Source organism: Chinchilla lanigera, unplaced genomic scaffold, assembly GCF_000276665.1.
Source record: "Chinchilla lanigera isolate Chin_1 unplaced genomic scaffold, ChiLan1.0 scaffold00093, whole genome shotgun sequence".
Lineage (NCBI taxonomy): Eukaryota > Metazoa > Chordata > Mammalia > Rodentia > Chinchillidae > Chinchilla > Chinchilla lanigera.
Window position 1 is genome coordinate 805,466 of NW_004955494.1, and position 16,824 is coordinate 822,289.

Sequence of the window (16,824 nt, forward strand, 5' to 3'; positions counted from 1 at the left end):
GCCCCTCTACCCTTCTGCCTCCTTTCCAGAGACCTTCCTCTTGCTCGCGGTCGGAGGGTCCTGATCAGGGGCTGGGGGCTCCCCCAGAGACGAGCCTCCTAGAGTCCTGGAGAGGATTGCCCATCCCTCTGACTCCAGTGGCATCTCTCCAATCCCCTTGGAGCTGGGAGGAGCCAGGAGGCCCGTGCACACCTGCCCACAGCTCCCCACACATCCCTGGCTGCCCTGGCCCGGATCACATTACAGCCCTGGAGTGGAGGCCTGGCTCCTGCTTGTCAGCCTGAAGCTCAAGTCCTAACCAAAGTCTCCTGCCTGCTCCTGCCCCAGCCTCGCCCCTCGCTGCTTCTGGGTGCTTGGCCCTGCCTGTCCTCCACCTCCACCCACCATCCTGGCAGTCTGGCACCCTCTCTCCTCCCTTCCCTGGGGGCACTGGCCTGGGCCCAGCGCAGCTCATGTGGTAATGTCCCTGGCAGTGCCCATGGAGAAGAGCTGTCAGGCCTGTTCCCAGTCAGTTCACTCAGGCCCTCCAGTAGCCGGGGAACCTGACTCAGGCTCCGGAAGGGGAGAAGGTGCTTCTGAGCTGAGGGTCTCTGGCGAGGAGCAGGGGCTGCGCACAGCCCGGGGAAGCTGCCAGAGCAATAAAGGGCAGTGGGGGACCCCGTGCTGCTCAGGGGAGCAGTGGCCCTTTCTGGGTTACAGACCTCGTCCTTGAAGTTTAGCGTGGGCTCCTGTGTTCCCGTCTAGTAAGGAGGGAACAGCACTGCTTTGGATTCTGTTGGTCCTTTCAGTGCGCAAGGTGATGGCTGGCCGTGACCCTGGAGCTCCCTGGGTGCTGGGAGCAGCAGGCCAGGATGGCTGAGCATGGGAACGCAGGACCCTCCTCTGGGACAGCAGGGCTCCAAGCTCCGCCCCCTGTCCTGGTCCGGGGTCCTGGGCCCTTACCCCTGCCCTGCTGCCCGCTCCAGGTGGATGGGAAGGGGCAGTATCTGGGCAGTAGGTTTGGAAGCCTCCATTTCCCTCTCTCCTCCCTGCTGTGTGCCCTCTCTCAGCTCAGACACTTCTGCAGAAGCATCTCCCAAGTGCATAGCCAGACAGATGGAGCAAGGCACAGGCGTTCGTGGGACCCCTGCAGAGCCAGCCCTGAGCCGCAGGTCCTGGCACACAGAGACACACCTCCAGCTCTTGCTGCCGCCCCCCTCACCTCACACACACCCCTTCCTGTGTGGACCCACCCTCTGCCTGGACGTGTCTTGGGGCATGGCCACCACTGGTACTGCTCCTGGCACTCAGGGGCTCTCACCCACCCCCTTGCTCTGCTCTTCCCTCACACACACTTGCCACCCCACCCCATGTGCATTTCCAGGGCCTGTGTGTCCCCAGTCAGTGCCCAGCCAGTGTAGCTCATTCTACGTGGCTGTCTGGCTCCTTCTACGTGGCCAGACCCAGACACTGCCTGCATCTTAAATGCCTCCCCTGCCCGCACCGGAGAGTGGGAGGCACATTTGTCTGCGTGGCATGCTCCTGGGGACATTCTCACAGGCTGGAGACCTCCAGGGACACAGGACTCTGCTGGGCAATCCATAAATGGGCGTCTTTGCCTGAGCAGCAGGGGATCAAGAGCCAGAGCACAGCCACCTCCTTCCTGCCTGCCCGGGATGCTGCCTTCCAGCCTGTTGGGCTCCTTTTCAAGGCAGAAGGCCAGAGCAGGAGAGAGAGAGCTGCGAGAGGATCTCCAGGGTGCAGATTAGAGGGAGGAGGCTGCAGCATTCAGCTGAGCAAGGATTACATTGGAATTTCCCAGGGGCTTAACAGCTGCAGAACAGGACAGAGGACGGGGCCTGGTGTCCTCTGGTGCTGACCCCACCCACGCGGACCCTGCAGGGAACAGGTGTGAGAATCAGCCCAGCACCCACTGGAGACACCAAACCACTGACCCCTGTGCCCTGAGGACGCTCCCTCTGCCCTGGACTGCTGCTGGCCTTGGCTCCTGGATGCACTCAACTCTGCTGAGTGCCCTCCCCTCTCTTCCCCTCTGCGCCTTTGTGCTCCTGACCTTTGCATGAGTGGAGGCAGAGAAGCATGAGGGTTTGAACCTGGGAGAGACGCTTCAGGAACATCGAGGGATACAAGTTATTTTACTTTTGTTGTCGATTCTGATCTTTCACTCTCAGCTTCTGCCACCCCTTCATCTCTGCTTTCCTGTTACAGGGGAACATGCTTAGACGGTGTGGAGCTCAGAGGGTCAAGGGGGAGCGGGTGAAACAGAAGCATGCTGTATTTGTCTAGGTTTTAAAAACATTTTCCTTTCTTTGTTTAGATTTTGTTGTATCTATGAAAATAAAGTATGCCTATTAATATAATATTGAGAAAATCAATTGAAGTTCATGTAAGACAAAGCGTAATTACCCCCCACCTACCATCCTCCATTTCTGCTTCCTACAGAAACCAATATTTATTACCTCATCAATCTCTGTCATACTGTTCTCAAAATTCACTTTATGGATTGAGGTATATAAGCCCTTTTAAGCAAGCTAGATTTGCTTATGGGACTTCCATATTTAGTATTTAATTTGAGCTGTGTTAATTTTTAAATCCTTTACAGATTTACAAATTTATCTTTATCCACTCCATTTTCACAGAGAACTGACTACATAAGATTCATCAGTTTCTAAAAGCCAGAGCAAAACCCAGATGCCTAATTCTGTGTTTGTTTTGTGAACCAAAGGAATGTACAAGGCTCATGGGTGTCCTGTCTCCAGGGCATTAGAAGTCGAAACTGACATATGCACAAAAGGAGCAGAGAAACATTTGAAATCACGGAATGCAATGTCTATCATGTGCCAATTCCTCTAATCAGTTTCCCATTCGTGCAGTCATTTTACATCCATATTTCTGCTGCTTTGGGCATTTTATATTTTTAAAACATTATGTGCATGGGAGATGTGAGAGTTTTCCCCCACTGAGATCTGTCTTCAGTACTGTCTCATGCTGGAGGTTTTTTCAACACCGGACAGCTCCTCTCCCCAGGTGAACAGATAGAGGAATCTCAAGCAGCCTCTGAGGATGAGGAGAAGGAGCCTTGTGGGAGCCTCTTCCCATGCTCGCTGTGTCCGGGATGCTCTTGAGGATGAGTGTCAAAGATGGTCCATGTCCACAGCCCCTGCAGCATCTTTGGAGGTCAGGTCTAAGCACTGCCTGTTTAGTATTCCAAGCAGGTAGAGTAGTCGTGTTCCTATCACTTATTATTCTACCTTTGACACTGCTTGAAAAGAATCTGCAGTGGTATGAATTAGTTGACAGCAATTTATTCCATATCTTAAAGTTTCCTCTTTCCTTATTTTCATTCTTCCAGTGGAGATGCACTCAGATTCTTTTTTATATTAAAAAATAAAAGAGTTGAATTTGCCTGGTTTGTTAGATAAGCAGGAACTGACCTAACTCCCCAGTCTGATTCAACAACAATTTTTTTTTTCCTGGAGAAATGTGCTTTTAACCTTCAATATTCTGTGTCTGAATGTAAGAGGCTCTCATCAGACATTAAGACATACCTCTGGGCTCTTTAACATCTCAATCATTTCTCTTCACTGAACATGTCTCTCTGTTTTTAGTAAAATTTCAAAAACTTACTCAAGTGGTACTCTGTCCAGGTAGTGTCTCCATTTTCTTCTTTTTTCGGGGGGGCGGTACTGGGAATCGAACTCAGGACCTTGCGCTTGCCAGGCAGGCACTTGTGCCACTGAGCTATATCCCCAGCCCCTCCATTTTCTTCTTTTGCATTCTTCTTGATGACAGAAGATTAAGAAATTAGGTGGCTTCACATATTTCGTAATTGCTTTTACTCTTTTCTGCATTTTCTGGAGGGAGGCCAGCTTCATCTTGTCATTGACATGCGTACTAAGTCTACCAAGGCACGCCCACTACAGCCACAAGCCACTGAATGACTTGTATTGTGGGTCAGCAAAGCAAATATCCTGCCATTCCTCATTGGTTATAATGTCCCACATTGCACAGTGGACATTATCTGGGGTGTATATTTTCTATCTTGTTTTGCTGTCTTTCAAGCACAAAAAAGTTGTTAAAATGTTACCAAAATATGTATTGTTCTCTGTCCATGATTATCTAGCTGGTGAGTTTAGTAAGACACAGAGCTTGTGTTTCTTCTTTGTGAAGTTTATAGGATCCATTCTTGTTCTGCCTGAGAGAGTCTATTTTAAAGAACAGCTCAGCAAATAGTAAAATAGCCTTCATTGTGGGAGAGCTTGACACTGTCATTTCTGTTCTTGATAGCAGTGTTCCTAAGGACTGTGACTCTGGACAAGATCTAGTTGCCTCTGGGGCATGCAACATGTGTCTGTATGAAGGCACTGAGATTCGGAGGGCTGGATCTACATACTGAATTACTTTAGCAAACAGTAGTTGGAGATGGCAGCAGCATTGCAAAAGTTAAGGGAGGGATGCCTGCTCCTTCTTTCAGGATCTCCTTTGCTTTGGAGCCTGTATTGAACTTGTGAATGATCCTAGCAGCTTTGAGGGCAGTATTTGACTTCTTAGAAAGTGTTTTCTATAAGCAACTGCTTGCAACTTACTGCCATAGCCTGTTAATCATACTCTCCATTTTACACAAAGGCTGTCAGATTGGAGAAGCAGATCTCGGAGGTTGGTTGGTGGGTGCTCACTACACACCCATGTACCAAGGTGTGTTTTCCACGGTAGCTTCATAGAGATGAGACTTCTTTACTTTCTGTGGTACCTGGGGCTTGAACCCAGGGTCTTTACACTAAGCTACACCCTAAACCCTGTTTCACTGTTTATTTTAATTTTGTGACAAGATCTCAATAAAATTACTGAGCTGCTCAAGCTGAACTAGAACTTTCCATCTGCTGTCTTGGCTCCTTCAAGTGCTGGGATTACGGGCATGTGCCACCATGCCAGCTTCAAGGCTTTCTCTTATAGCACATACAGCTTTACCAGAAAAAAATTAGATGAGTAAGAATCAAATTATGATTTTCGTATTAATCTCAGTGAAATGTAGTCTCCTAGTTCAATTTCAGTTTCCTCGAGAAATGTGTAGTTTTCCATGTCACTGTGGTTAACAGTGCCGCATCGATGCAACCTGCAACTCCCCTCCAACTGTCTGTTTTTGTTTTGTAGCTGGTTTTGGTTTCTGCCCTCTCTTGAGCAATGTGGGCAACATGCCTACCAGAGAGAAATAAATGGATTCTGCTGCTCCCGTTTGAGCAACACACAGGCTCTCAGGGCTCAGCTGCAGGGAGAGACAGAGCACAGCCACTGCCCAGGTCAGCAGGCAGAGGAGGGGCTGCCTGTGAGTCTTGGCTGTGACCCTGGAGGCAGTGATATCCCTGTTCCTAGACTCCTGGGCACAGTGCTGTGCCTCCTGCAGGCCTGGAAACTTTCCTAAGCAGGGAGCTAGCTGTTCCCAGGAATCATTCTCAGGGTGTAAAGGTACTACTTTATTCATATACTAAGAAGTTGATATCTACACTTTTAAAGGGAATTATAAGTAATGAGGTCATTGAAAGGGTAATTCGTATGCAAGATTTCAAGTATAAAATTCAAGAGAATGCAGTGGAAGTGAACTCTCCCTGGCCGTGGCTCCCAGTCCTCCTCCTGTGCTTTCTCACCAAGTTTCCTGGGTTCCTCCAGCAGAGCCCGTCCCTGCACATGCATATGTTTGTTCTTCAGTTAACAAATGGGAGCTTCCTGTATCCCTTGGAAATGATTTTCCCTCAGTTCACAAGCAGTTCAGAACCCTCCTCATGAAGGATGCCCCATACTTTCTTGGCATCTGTCTGTGTGGATGGACAGTTAGTTTGCAGCCTGTTCCCTTATAACCAATTCACATGAGTACTCTTGATCACACATCCGTGCGAACTGGTACAATTTGTGGTCCCTGAATGGTTTCTTAGAGCTGGAGCTCCCAGGTCGGGATTGGCAGTCATTCTACACACACCAGCGTCCCACGGAGACCTCATAAACCCAGTGTAGAGATGGGGGCCCCATGGCTAATACTTTGTCCCACACAGTGTGTTCTCAATTCCGAGGCTAAAAATGATGTCTTAGTCAATTTGGGCTGCAGTAGCTACGTGCCATAGACGGGTGGGCTGTAAACCATAGATGTGTGTTTCTCTCCACTCGAGGTGGAGCTGGGGTCAGGGTGGCAGAGTGTTTGGTTTTGGGTATAGGTCCTTTTTCCAGCTGTAACTATCTTCTTTTCCTTATAGCTTCACAAAGTGGAAAGAGGGTTAGGAAGCCCTTTTGGATCTCTTTTATAAAAGCACTAATTTCATTTATGAGGGATCAACCTTCAGCACCTAATTACTTCCCACAGCCGCTATCTCTTAATACCATCAAGGGTGAGGATTTCCATATAGGAATTAGGGGCAGGGGCATTGAGATTGTACGTAACAATTGCATGCCACGGTTTTGCTTCTGTTTTTGTGCTTGTGCTTGCGTTACTGGGGACTGAACACAGGACCTTCACGTTAAGCTAAAACCCCAACCCTTATTTAGAGACCGGCTGTCCCTAATTTGCCAAGTCAGGCTGGGCTCAAGCTTTCAATCCTCCGGCCTCAGCCCCTCCGAGCCCTGGGATTACAGACATGCGCCACCATTCCCATTCTCCACAGTTGTTTTCATCTGTCTTCCTTCAAGTGTGAGCAAACAAGAAGCTCCTTTTCATGTGTACAAGCCATGCGCTTATTGTCCTGTGAGCCATGGGAAAGAACGAGCCCCTGGGGGAGAGAACCTTTGTCCAGAGAGTGTCTGCCGGACTGCACAGCTCTTTCCTCATTTATCTTTCACAGTCTTTTCATGTGCGTTTACATCTGGTCCCCTCCCTTCCCTCACCTCCTCCCCCACGGCCATCTTCCTGTGTCCCTCTCGCTCCACTGCCTCTCTGCAAGTCCAGAGTGTCCAGGGCAGCGTGGGGGGCGCGGGGAGAATCCGTGCGTCAGTGAGGGCAGAGCAGCCGCTTGTCCCTTGACTCGAATTTGAGGAATTTTCTGACTTCTACACAGGTGGCTGCTGGAGGAAGGAAGGAGAGTAGATGAACAGGGAGAGCTGGAGTCTCTTCTCCCAGCAGACAGAGGTAAGAAGGATCCAGAGCTACCTGGGCTCCCTGTGAGAAGGGGGCCAGGAGAGAGCTCATCAGAGTCATGGTCGCACAGGGAGTGGGGGGTGGCCTGGCACGGGGTCCTGCAGGACTGGAATTTGCACAGCAGCTCAGGAGAGACCCTGTGTGCCTGCTGCTCCCCCCCATGGTCGGTGCCTGGGCAGATTGAGCGCTGTGAGAGGGGACACAGCCGGGTGCCTGGGCTGCACATGAAAACTTTCCTCCTCCCTGCTCTCTGGCCCTGCGTGTCTCCCCAGGAAGCAAGCGTGGCTGAAGTCTCCCAGTCTTGTGAAAGCCACAGCCCCACCTGGGAGCTGGGTGGTGGCCGGGGCAATGGTAGCGGCCCTGAAGATGCCCCATGGCTACTGAGGGTGCTGCCAGGCAGAAGATCAGAGTGGCGGGCATGGTGTGCAGCCTGTGGGTCCTGATCCTAGGGCCCTCGGTGCTGGCTCTGGAAGGTAAGAAGGAGGCAGGCAGGAGACCCCCAGTGCCAATGGAGTCCAGGGTGTGGGGAAGGGGAGGGCTCCAAAAAGCAGAAAAGTGTGAACACTTTGAGGAGGGACAGGTGTGGGGATCATGAGGGACCTGCGTCAGGTATTTCAGAGACAGGCTCCTGGCAGCAGCTGAGCTCCTGCTGGCAAATGAAATGGAGCAGGGAGGGACATTCTTTGGGTCCCCTTGGGGATGGAGTGGCTGCTGCTGGCACTGTGTGTCCCTTTCTGTCTGGGCAGAGGTGCTGCTGGACACCACAGGAGAGACCTCTGAGATTGGCTGGCTCACCTACCCTCCAGGTGGGGTGAGTCTACTCTTGTTCTGAGCTCTGGCCCTCTCCCCGTTCCCTGAGAATAGGAGTCAGGCAGGAAGCCCGGGGTACCCAGGTGGGCTGAGACCCCCTCTGTCCAGAAGAACGGGCTGTCATAGTCTCTCCTCTTTGCCTTCCCTGTCACTAACTTTATTGTCAGTACAGTAGACAGGGCCCCTCCACTGTCACTCTAACGCCCCTGCATGGCAGGGCAGCTAATCTTCTCCCACCCCGCAGTGGGACGAGGTGAGCGTGCTGGACGACCAGCGCCGCCTGACGCGGACCTTCGAGGCGTGCCACGTGGCAGGGGCCCCCGCGGGCGCTGCGCAGGACAATTGGCTGCAGACGCATTTTGTGGAGCGGAGAGGGGCCCAGAGGGCCCACATCAGACTCCACTTCTCCGTGCGTGCCTGCGCCAGCCTGGGCGTGAGCGGGGGCACCTGCCGGGAGACCTTCACTCTCTACTACCGCCAGGCTGAGGAGCCCGACAGCCCTGGCAGCAGCCCTGCCTGGCACCTCAAGCGCTGGACCAAAGTGGACACTATCGCAGCGGACGAGAGCTTCCCAGCCTCCTCCTCTTCGTCCTCCTCCGCGTGGGCTGCAGGGCCCCACAGGACGGGGCAGCGGGCCGGGCTGCAGCTGAACGTCAAGGAGCGCAGCTTTGGCCCTCTGACCCAGCGCGGCTTCTACGTGGCCTTCCAGGACACGGGGGCCTGCCTGGCCCTGGTAGCCGTGAAGCTCTTCTCCTACACCTGCGCCCCTGTGCTTCGGGCCTTTGCCTCCTTTCCTGAGACGCAGGCCAGTGGGGCTGGGGGGGCTTCCCTGGTGGCAGCTGTGGGCACCTGTGTGGCTCACGCAGAGCTGGAGGAGGATGGCGTGGGCGGCCAGGCCGGAGGCAGCCCCCCCAGGCTGCACTGCAATGGGGAAGGCAAGTGGATGGTGGCCGTCGGGGGCTGCCGCTGCCAGCCAGGACACCAGCCCGCACGTGGAGACAAAGCCTGCCAAGGTGAGGACCCATTTTCTGCCATGTGCCCAGCACCTCTCACCTGCCCCCGACCTTGGCTTCCTCTCCTGGACACCCCACCCTTCCTTTCGTCCCCCAATAGTCAGAAATAACCCATCTTCAGGAAGGACCAGTGTTCCTCAATTTTATTTTCTGAGGCATACAAATGCTCACACTCACTATCTGGAATTATCTAGAATGTTCTGGAGCCCGCCACAGTAATTACTAAGGATCCTGGGGCTACAGATGAAGAAGTGATGGAGGCTAAAAGTTGAGCTCCTAGGTTACTGGATAGGGTCCCCTGTTGCCCTTGTCACCTGCTTAAGGAGGGTGCCCTGAAGGGCCGAGTGGCTGGGGAAGCAGGCAGAGGCAACAGTGGAAGTGTGTAAGAAGAGTTCCTGCAGAAGGAGGTTATGCAACCCAGCCTGGGACTCCCACACCTGGGCTGGCCCTGCCCACAGCCCCCACAAGCCTCCCTTTTGCATCAGTGGAAATGCATTTCTGTCCCAGTGACTCACAGAATATCTCCCGCTCCTGGGAAGAGATGGAGGAGGGTTAGGTCTCAGGAGGAACAGAGGATCCGCTCTAGGGAGCGGAGGTCTGTGCACCCCAGCACCTGTGTGCAGGTGCGCGGGGAACTCAGGATGGGTGGGTGCCGTGAGTGTGACTCCCACATTCCCTCTGCCTCCCCAGCCTGCCCCGCTGGGACCTATAAGGCCTCCGCCGGGAATGCCCCCTGCTCGCCGTGCCCTGCTCGCAGCCAGTCGGCTGACCCTGCAGCCCCTATCTGCCCCTGCCTTCAGGGCTTCTATCGGGCCAGCTCCGACCCACCAGAGGCCCCCTGCACTGGTGAGTACCCCACTAGCCCAGCATGGAAAAGCCCCAAGGGGTGGGACCGGAAGTGGGGGTGCACAACACTGGGGGTGTTATATTTGGAGCTGACTTGTCTTTCTCCTGTTTCCTTGGTTTCCTCCCCTCCCTGCCCTCCTTGTCCCTCCTGCTTCCCTCCTGCCTCCTCTGTTCTCTGCTCTCCTTCTCCCTTTCTCTGGCTCCTCCCTCTGGGCCATCCACCCCCTGACCCTCTTTCCTCAATCCCTTCCTCCCACTACTCCATCCCTGCTGGCTCTGCCCCGCCCCGCCCTTGGCTGTGCAGGCCCTCCTTCAGCTCCCCGGGAGCTTTGGTTTGAGGTGCAAGGCTCTGTGCTCATGCTGCATTGGCGCCTGCCGCAGGAGCTGGGGGGACGAGGGGACCTTCTCTTCAACGTTGTGTGCAAGGAGTGTGGAGGCCACCAGGAGCCCGGCGGTGGGGGCACTTGTCGCCGCTGCAGGGATGAGGTGCATTTTGATCCCCGCCAGAGGGGCCTGACTGAGAGTCGAGTGTTAGTCGGAGGGCTCCGAGCGCACGTGCCCTACATCTTGGAGGTGCAAGCTGTCAACGGGGTGACTGAGCTCAGCCCTGACCCTCCTCAGGCTACAGCCATCAATGTCAGCACCAGCCACGAAGGTGAGCCCTTTCCCTCCACCTTGAGGATGCCTGGCCTCAGCTCCTCATGATCCCTGTTCTCCGCTCCTGCCCTCCATCTGGCCTGCTTTGGAATCCATAGTCTGAGCACCACCCGCTATCCCACCCCTACAATTCAGTCCCCTCTGCAGTGCCTGTGGTACACCAAGTGAGCCGGGCAGCCAACAGCATCACCGTGTCCTGGCCACAGCCCGACCAGGCCAATGGGAACATCCTTGACTACCAGCTCCGCTACTATGACCAGGTGGGCAGAAGGTAGGGTAGGGGCCGCTGCAGCAGGGTTGGAGGGAGCTTGCAGCCCCACAGCAGGGGCTGGTGTTGTCTGAGGGATGCACAAGGAGACTCCAGGGGCCTAGAGCTAGGGATAGGGGGCCTGCCAAGCCAGGCAGGGAGTGAGCGGCTGTGCCCCCCAGGCAGAGGACGAATCGCACTCCTTCACCCTGACCAGCGAGACCAACACTGCCACCGTGACACAGCTGAGCCCCGGCCACATCTACGGCTTCCAAGTGCGAGCACGGACTGCCGCAGGCCACGGTCCATACGGAGGCAAGGTCTATTTCCAGACACTGCCGCAAGGTGAGGGGAGGCCGCAGTGGGCAGGGGAGGCGGGAGGGATAGTCACGACTGGCTAGGCCACAAGCTTCCGCCCGGGATGCTCCAGAGGCTCTGGGGCGGGAGGGTGTGACAAGAGTGTTTGCTGACCCTGACTTTAGGAGCTGAACCTTGACCTTAAGGGCTTTCTGGGAAGAGTGTGAGGTGTGGGAGGACTGTGGGTGTAGGTATGTGTGTGACATATAAACATGTGCTGGGTGTACAAGCGGGCTAGAGAGGTTGTGGGTGCGTGTGAAGGATTGAGCATGCAAGTGTGTGTGTGTGTGTGTGTGTGTGTACTATAAGAGGTCTGGGTGTGTACCTGCATGTATGTGTGTGTGTGTGGGTGTAATATAGAGTTTGGGGTGTGTACCTACCTGTGTGAGTGCATGTGTGTGGGTGTGGTGTAGACTTTGGGGTGTGGACTTACATGTGTGTGTATGTGTGCAGGTATGTGGGATTTGGAGTGGGTACTTGTATGTGCATGTGTGTGGGTGTAGTATAGAGTTTGAGGTGTGTACCTGCCTCTGTGTGTGCATGTGTGCAGATGTGATGTGGGCTTTGTGGTGTGTACCTGTGTATGTGGGTGTGGTGTGGGCTTTGGGGTGCATACCTGCCCTTGTGTGCATGTGTGTGGGTGTGATGTGGGCTTTGGGGTGCGTACCTGCCCTTGTGTGCATGTGTGTGGATGTACGAAGTTTGAGGTATGCATGTGCTTATGTCTGCACAGGCATGTGGATGTGCATTGAGGTGTATGTGTGACATGTGTGGATGCTGTGCACAGCGGGGTCTGTGTGCGCTCTTGGGTGAGAGGCCTGGCCCCTGTGACCCCGGCGCTGGTCCCTCAGGTGAGCTGTCCTCTCCACTCCCAGAAAAGTTGTCCTTGGTGATTGGCTCCATCCTAGGGGCCTTGGCCTTCCTCCTACTGGCGGCTATCACTGTGCTTGTCGTCATCTTCCAACGGTGAGGCCCCTGGCACTCCTACCCAACCACCCTGGCACCATTCTGTCCTGGTGGCTAGCCTCCACCGAGACCCCAAACATCCTTCTCCACGGCCCCAGACCTTGTCCTGAACCCCATGCACAGGTGGGGAGGAGCAGCCTGGTAGTGTCCTCTCCCTCCCGGGAGCCGGCTGAGAAGCAGCCTCGCTAGCGGGATGGTTGGGGCAAGCAGAGGGCAGAAATAGGGACATCATTCCAGGGTGCTGGTTTGTCCCTTAGGAAGCGGCGTGGGACAGGATACACGGAACAGCTACAGCAGTACAGCAGCCCAGGTGGGGGCACGAAGGGAAAATGGAGGGGGTGGGGGACTTGGGGAGGGCAAGGTTGAGGGGGACCATGACGCTATCTCCTGGAGGTGAGGACAGAGGCACCTGGCCTGGCACCCCACTCTCATTGTATACGTTTCCCTGCAGGGCTTGGGGTAAAGTATTACATTGACCCTTCTACATATGAGGACCCCTGCCAGGCCATCCGAGAACTCGCCCGAGAAGTTGACCCTGCATATATCAAGATCGAGGAGGTCATTGGAGCAGGTACTGCAGGGACAAGGAAGGTCTTGGAGGGCTGGGGATCCCTCATTGCCTTCCTTGGCCAAGGCCCCGCTAGGTGCAGCCTTCCCCAACTCCACCCAACTGCACCTGTGCTCCCAGGTTCTTTTGGAGAAGTGCGTCGGGGCCGCCTGCAGCCCAGGGGACGGCGTGAACAGGCTGTGGCCATCCAGGCCCTGTGGACTGGGGGTGCTGAAAGCCTGCAGATGACCTTCCTGGGCCGGGCCGCACTGCTGGGTCAGTTCCAGCACCCCAACATCCTGCGGCTGGAGGGCGTAGTCACCAAGAGCCGACCTCTTATGGTGCTGACGGAGCTCATGGAGCTTGGGCCCCTGGACAGCTTCCTCAGGGTCAGTCCAGGCTGGTGGAGGAGGGTCCTTGGGGACAGGGAAGCATGGGGTTCTCACCTTCTCCAGGAGATATGGCCCTGTACCTTGGCTCCCTCCCACCCCACCTCCCTTGGTGGGCTTCATCCTCCTTCCCAGGACGTTTTCTGCTTCCCAAATTTGCCATCTGCCCCCATCTGCCTCTCACGCCAGTGTCTGCACCATGTTGAGGTTCCCGGTCCTGGTGCTTACCTCTGCCCCCTGCCCCTCAGCAGCGAGAGGGCCAGTTCAGCAGCCTGCAGCTGGTGGCCATGCAGCGGGGAGTGGCTGCCGCCATGCAGTACCTGGCCAGCTTTGCCTTTGTGCACCGCGCGCTCTCTGCCCGAAGTGTGCTGGTGAACAGCCACCTGGTGTGCAAGGTGGCACGTCTTGGCCACAGTCCTCAGGTTAGTGTGGAGCCTGGGGACTCAGCATCTCTCTGCAGGTGCTGGAGCTTGAACCTGGGGTGGGTGCCTGGGGTGGGAGTCTCAGTGCCTGGAGATTGGAGGCTCAGCTGCTTGAGAGGGGAGAGAAACCTACACAGGGGGGCAAATGATGGTTTTCAGAGACAGAGGCAAAGAGAAGGAACCGGGAGGCCAGAAGAACTGCAACACTCTAGCATCAGCACCTGCCAGCTCCCTAGCACTCGGAAGGTAGAAGCTCCTGTATCAGCACAGCTGGGCACCAATCTTGACTCTCCAGGCCTGGATCTTGGACAAGTTCATATTCTCTACGCCTCAGCTTCTGCATCCAATCACCCACCCTTTCGGGATGTTTAAGAGTATTAAATGGGATGCCTGCTGTGAAACCCTCCATGCACAGCTGAGCATGGACTCAATAAATGTGAGTTTTAGTAAGAGCATGACTAATTTGCTTTTGATTCCACCTCTTAGAGCTCAAGTTGTTTGCTTCGCTGGGCAGCCCCCGAGGTCATTGCCCATGGGAAGCACACCACATCCAGTGACGTCTGGAGCTTCGGGATACTCATGTGGGAAGTGATGAGCTATGGAGAACGCCCCTACTGGGACATGAGTGAGCAGGAGGTGAGCGCTTGACCCGTGCGCTGTCTCCTCCACCCGACCCTCCCAGGCGCACGTATTCTAAGATCTCCCTTCTGCAACCTCATGAGTGGCTTAGTCCATACTTTCAAGTTTCTTCCCTGTTCCCACCTCATGCTGCCCCTGATTCTAGCTCACCCTTTCTCCTAACACTTCCCTCTACTGGCAGCTGGTGGCCACGCAGCGGGGAGTGGCTGCTGCCATGCAGTACTTGGCCAGCTTTGCCTTTGTGCACCGCGCGCTCTCTATAGCTTCCCATTATCCTATGTTTCCACTGGTCCCCAGGTCCTAAACGCAATAGAGCAGGAGTTCCGGCTGCCTCCACCTCCAGGCTGTCCTCCCGGACTACATCTGCTGATGCTGGACACCTGGCAGAAGGACCGTGCCCGGCGGCCTCACTTTGACCAGCTGGTGGCTGCCTTCGACAAGATGATCCGCAAGCCGGACACACTGCAGGCCGATGGGGGTTCAGGGGACAGGTCTGGAGCTTGGGGCCGGAGCCCGGGAGAGCCAGGGAGGGTAGATGCAAACCAAAAGAAAGCTGAGGAGAGAGGGCTAAGCTGAAGAGAAGACCTCGAACTGACCTTAACCTACCTGCCCCTCCTCACCTTAGACCTTCCCAGGCCCTCTTGAAACCTGTGGCCCTGGACTTTCCTTGTCTGGACTCGCCCCAGGCCTGGCTTGCAGCCATTGGACTGGAGTGCTACCAGGACAACTTCTCCAGGTTTGGCCTCTGCACCTTCAGTGATGTGGCTCAGCTCAGCCTGGAGTAAGCAGGGGCAGGCATGCGGGTGGGCAGGTGCTCTGGGCCCCAGCTGAGGGCTGAGGTTGGGATCTTGGAGCAGCTGGCCCAGACTTGACCCACTCCCTCCCCACCAGAGACCTGCCTGCCCTCGGCATCACCCTGGCTGGCCACCAGAAGAAGCTGCTGTACAATGTCCAGCTCCTCCAGCAGCATCTGAGGCAGCCGGGCTCCGTGGAGGTGTGAATGTGGCCTGGTTGAGAAGCCGTGCACTGACTATGCCCAGGACCCAGCTGGATGCAGGTCCAAGGAGGGACGTGTGAGACGTGAGCCAGGCTCCACCTCCACCTCCGTGCCTGCCAGTCAACCCGGCCCTTGGGAAACGCAAACTGTATTCCCCAGTCCTCCGCCTGCCGCTCACCTCCCCCACATTAAAGGGAAAGAAGGGAATTTGCAAGTTTGGGTGTGTCCAGGCCTCAGTCCGCAAGGAGGGGCTAGGAAGGCCCTGGAGGCGGGGCCCGAGTTGTAGGCAGGGAAGGCAGAGGACCCAGAAATGCAGAGGAGGGGCAGCCCAAGGAGAAGGAAATGGCTTTATTGGAAGGTGGAAGGTGTCAGACTCAGCCCAGCTTCCCCATCCCTGGGGTGGCATCCGTCTCCCTCCCTCACACTCCCTTCCACAAGCCTGGTACTTGTCTGGTGCACCCTGCGAAGGAGTCCTTCCCACTTATGACTTGGGTTGAGACAGGCTCCGGAGAAGGCGAACCTGCCTTTAAAGTGCTCTGATGTGCAGTGGGACTTCCATACAAGAGTCAGAAATGCTTGGGGCAGGGAGGACCACAGACTGTTTCCCTTTGCCCGATCTGAGGGAGTCTGCAAGACCTGGAGCAGTTATTTCTAGCATACATTCCTTGACATCATGCCCCTCCCCGTTTCCCTCTTGGACCTGGGAGATGAGACCTCGGTTTCTGTTGTATTTTTGTTGTTTTGGTTTGGATTTGATGCTCCAACAACTAGCGAGCAGTCATATCTGGTACTCCCAGCCCTCCCCTTCTTCCAGGCCCCGGTTGATCATGCCCCGCAGGTCCCTCCGGAGGGCTCCTTGTCGAAGCCTTTCCCAGTTGGTGCTGCTGCGGGAGGTACTTCGGGACACTGAGGGTGTAGGAAAGGACAGGTAGGGGCCTACAGGGCGGCCCATCTCTGGTTTTTCCCCTGGGTCTTTGTCCCAGTCCTCAGAGCAGAGGATTCCCTGTGGCTGGAAGGCCTGGGCGTAGCGCCGGATTCGCTGCAGGTTGAGGTCCTGCCTGTCTTCCACCCTGCAGAATGGAAGAAGCCTTGAGAGAGCAGGAATTGAAGAGCGGAGGCAAGACCATTGCTTGTGTCCTGCCCACTGCCAGCACCACGCTGTAGCCCTTTCTCCTTCTCTGCGCCTGGTGTGGGGATGGGGAACAACACGCTCAGGAAATAGGCTCTGGCCCATCAGCTCTGCGTACACTTGGAGGGGTCTAGGCTCCTATAGGGATCCCTTCCTCAGTAGCTGCAGCCCAGTCGATGGACTTGGGGCTTAGGGAGTACACAGACTTCTATAGGGTCCCTGGGAGCAGGGAATTGTCCAAGCAAAGGGTCCCCACGCAAAGGTGGTTGGTTGTTCAGGGACTGCGCAGCCCACACCATCACTTACCGCAGGAACCAGCGGTCCCCCAGCCCATACTCGCGCCCACAGATCCCAGAGCGAGGCCACAGGCAGCGAGGCAACTTCTTCTCCAGCATCACGGTGGTGGCTACCACCTGCATGTGAGGACGGGAGGGGAAGTCAGAGAAGGGGCTGGATGCCGACTGAGAAGAGGGTGGAGGAGGCCAGGCGGAGGGCAGTTCAGCAACAACAAGGAAATCCGGGAGCTCTTGGCTTCGGGTGGCGGTGAGCAACACTGGTCTAGAATAGCGGTGTGAACTGTATTTAATCTTCTTTGAGGGAGAGAGTTAATGAGACTTGACCTCCACAGCTTTCTACCAGGGACAGAGCCAGGGGGATAAGGCTGGGATTCAGGTGGGATGCAGGAGAA

At 55.5% G+C, this 16,824-nt stretch overlaps 2 protein-coding genes across 7 annotated transcripts in view; one reads left to right on the forward strand and one right to left on the reverse strand.

Annotated features, from left to right (window-relative positions):
- The first annotated feature begins 7,016 nt into the window (after positions 1-7,016).
- On the forward strand, positions 7,017-15,214 carry Ephb6 (EPH receptor B6). Of its 6 annotated transcripts, none has more exons than XM_005405381.2 (18): positions 7,017-7,108; positions 7,390-7,590; positions 7,864-7,928; positions 8,172-8,940; positions 9,631-9,786; positions 10,091-10,441; positions 10,579-10,703; positions 10,873-11,035; positions 11,899-12,013; positions 12,271-12,323; positions 12,465-12,584; positions 12,702-12,949; positions 13,198-13,371; positions 13,531-13,617; positions 13,858-14,007; positions 14,308-14,501; positions 14,636-14,791; positions 14,902-15,214. In XM_005405381.2, exons 2-18 carry the CDS (start codon positions 7,491-7,493, stop codon positions 15,008-15,010), a joined length of 3,135 nt encoding a protein of 1,044 aa, XP_005405438.1. In that variant the 5' UTR covers positions 7,017-7,108; positions 7,390-7,490; the 3' UTR covers positions 15,011-15,214. The 6 variants fall into 6 exon arrangements, with proteins under 6 accessions (XP_005405438.1, XP_013360463.1, XP_013360464.1 ...); XM_013505009.1 differs by having other exon boundaries at positions 13,201-13,371; XM_013505010.1 differs by having other exon boundaries at positions 11,923-12,013.
- Positions 15,215-15,335: 121 nt separating this feature from the next.
- Positions 15,336-16,824, reverse strand: part of Trpv6 (transient receptor potential cation channel, subfamily V, member 6) — a 15,131-nt gene continuing 13,642 nt past the window's right edge. Inside the window, exons 14-15 of the mRNA XM_005405387.2 lie at positions 16,443-16,549; positions 15,336-16,077 (exon numbers count right to left, since the gene is read on the reverse strand). Of these exons, the coding sequence (XP_005405444.1) occupies positions 15,786-16,077; positions 16,443-16,549 (399 nt within the window). The 3' untranslated portion in view covers positions 15,336-15,785. The remainder of the gene's footprint in view (positions 16,078-16,442; positions 16,550-16,824) is intronic.

Bases quoted from the DNA above. Each gene is read 5' to 3' on its own strand.
- Ephb6 (XM_005405381.2), top strand. From the start codon at position 7,491: ATGGCTACTGAGGGTGCTGCCAGGCAGAAGATCAGAGTGGCGGGCATG. The intron at 10,442-10,578 runs GTGAGCCCTTTC...CCTACAATTCAG, and splicing joins TGTCAGCACCAGCCACGAAG to TCCCCTCTGCAGTGCCTGTG. The intron at 13,618-13,857 runs GTAGAAGCTCCT...TCCACCTCTTAG, and splicing joins AGCTCCCTAGCACTCGGAAG to AGCTCAAGTTGTTTGCTTCG.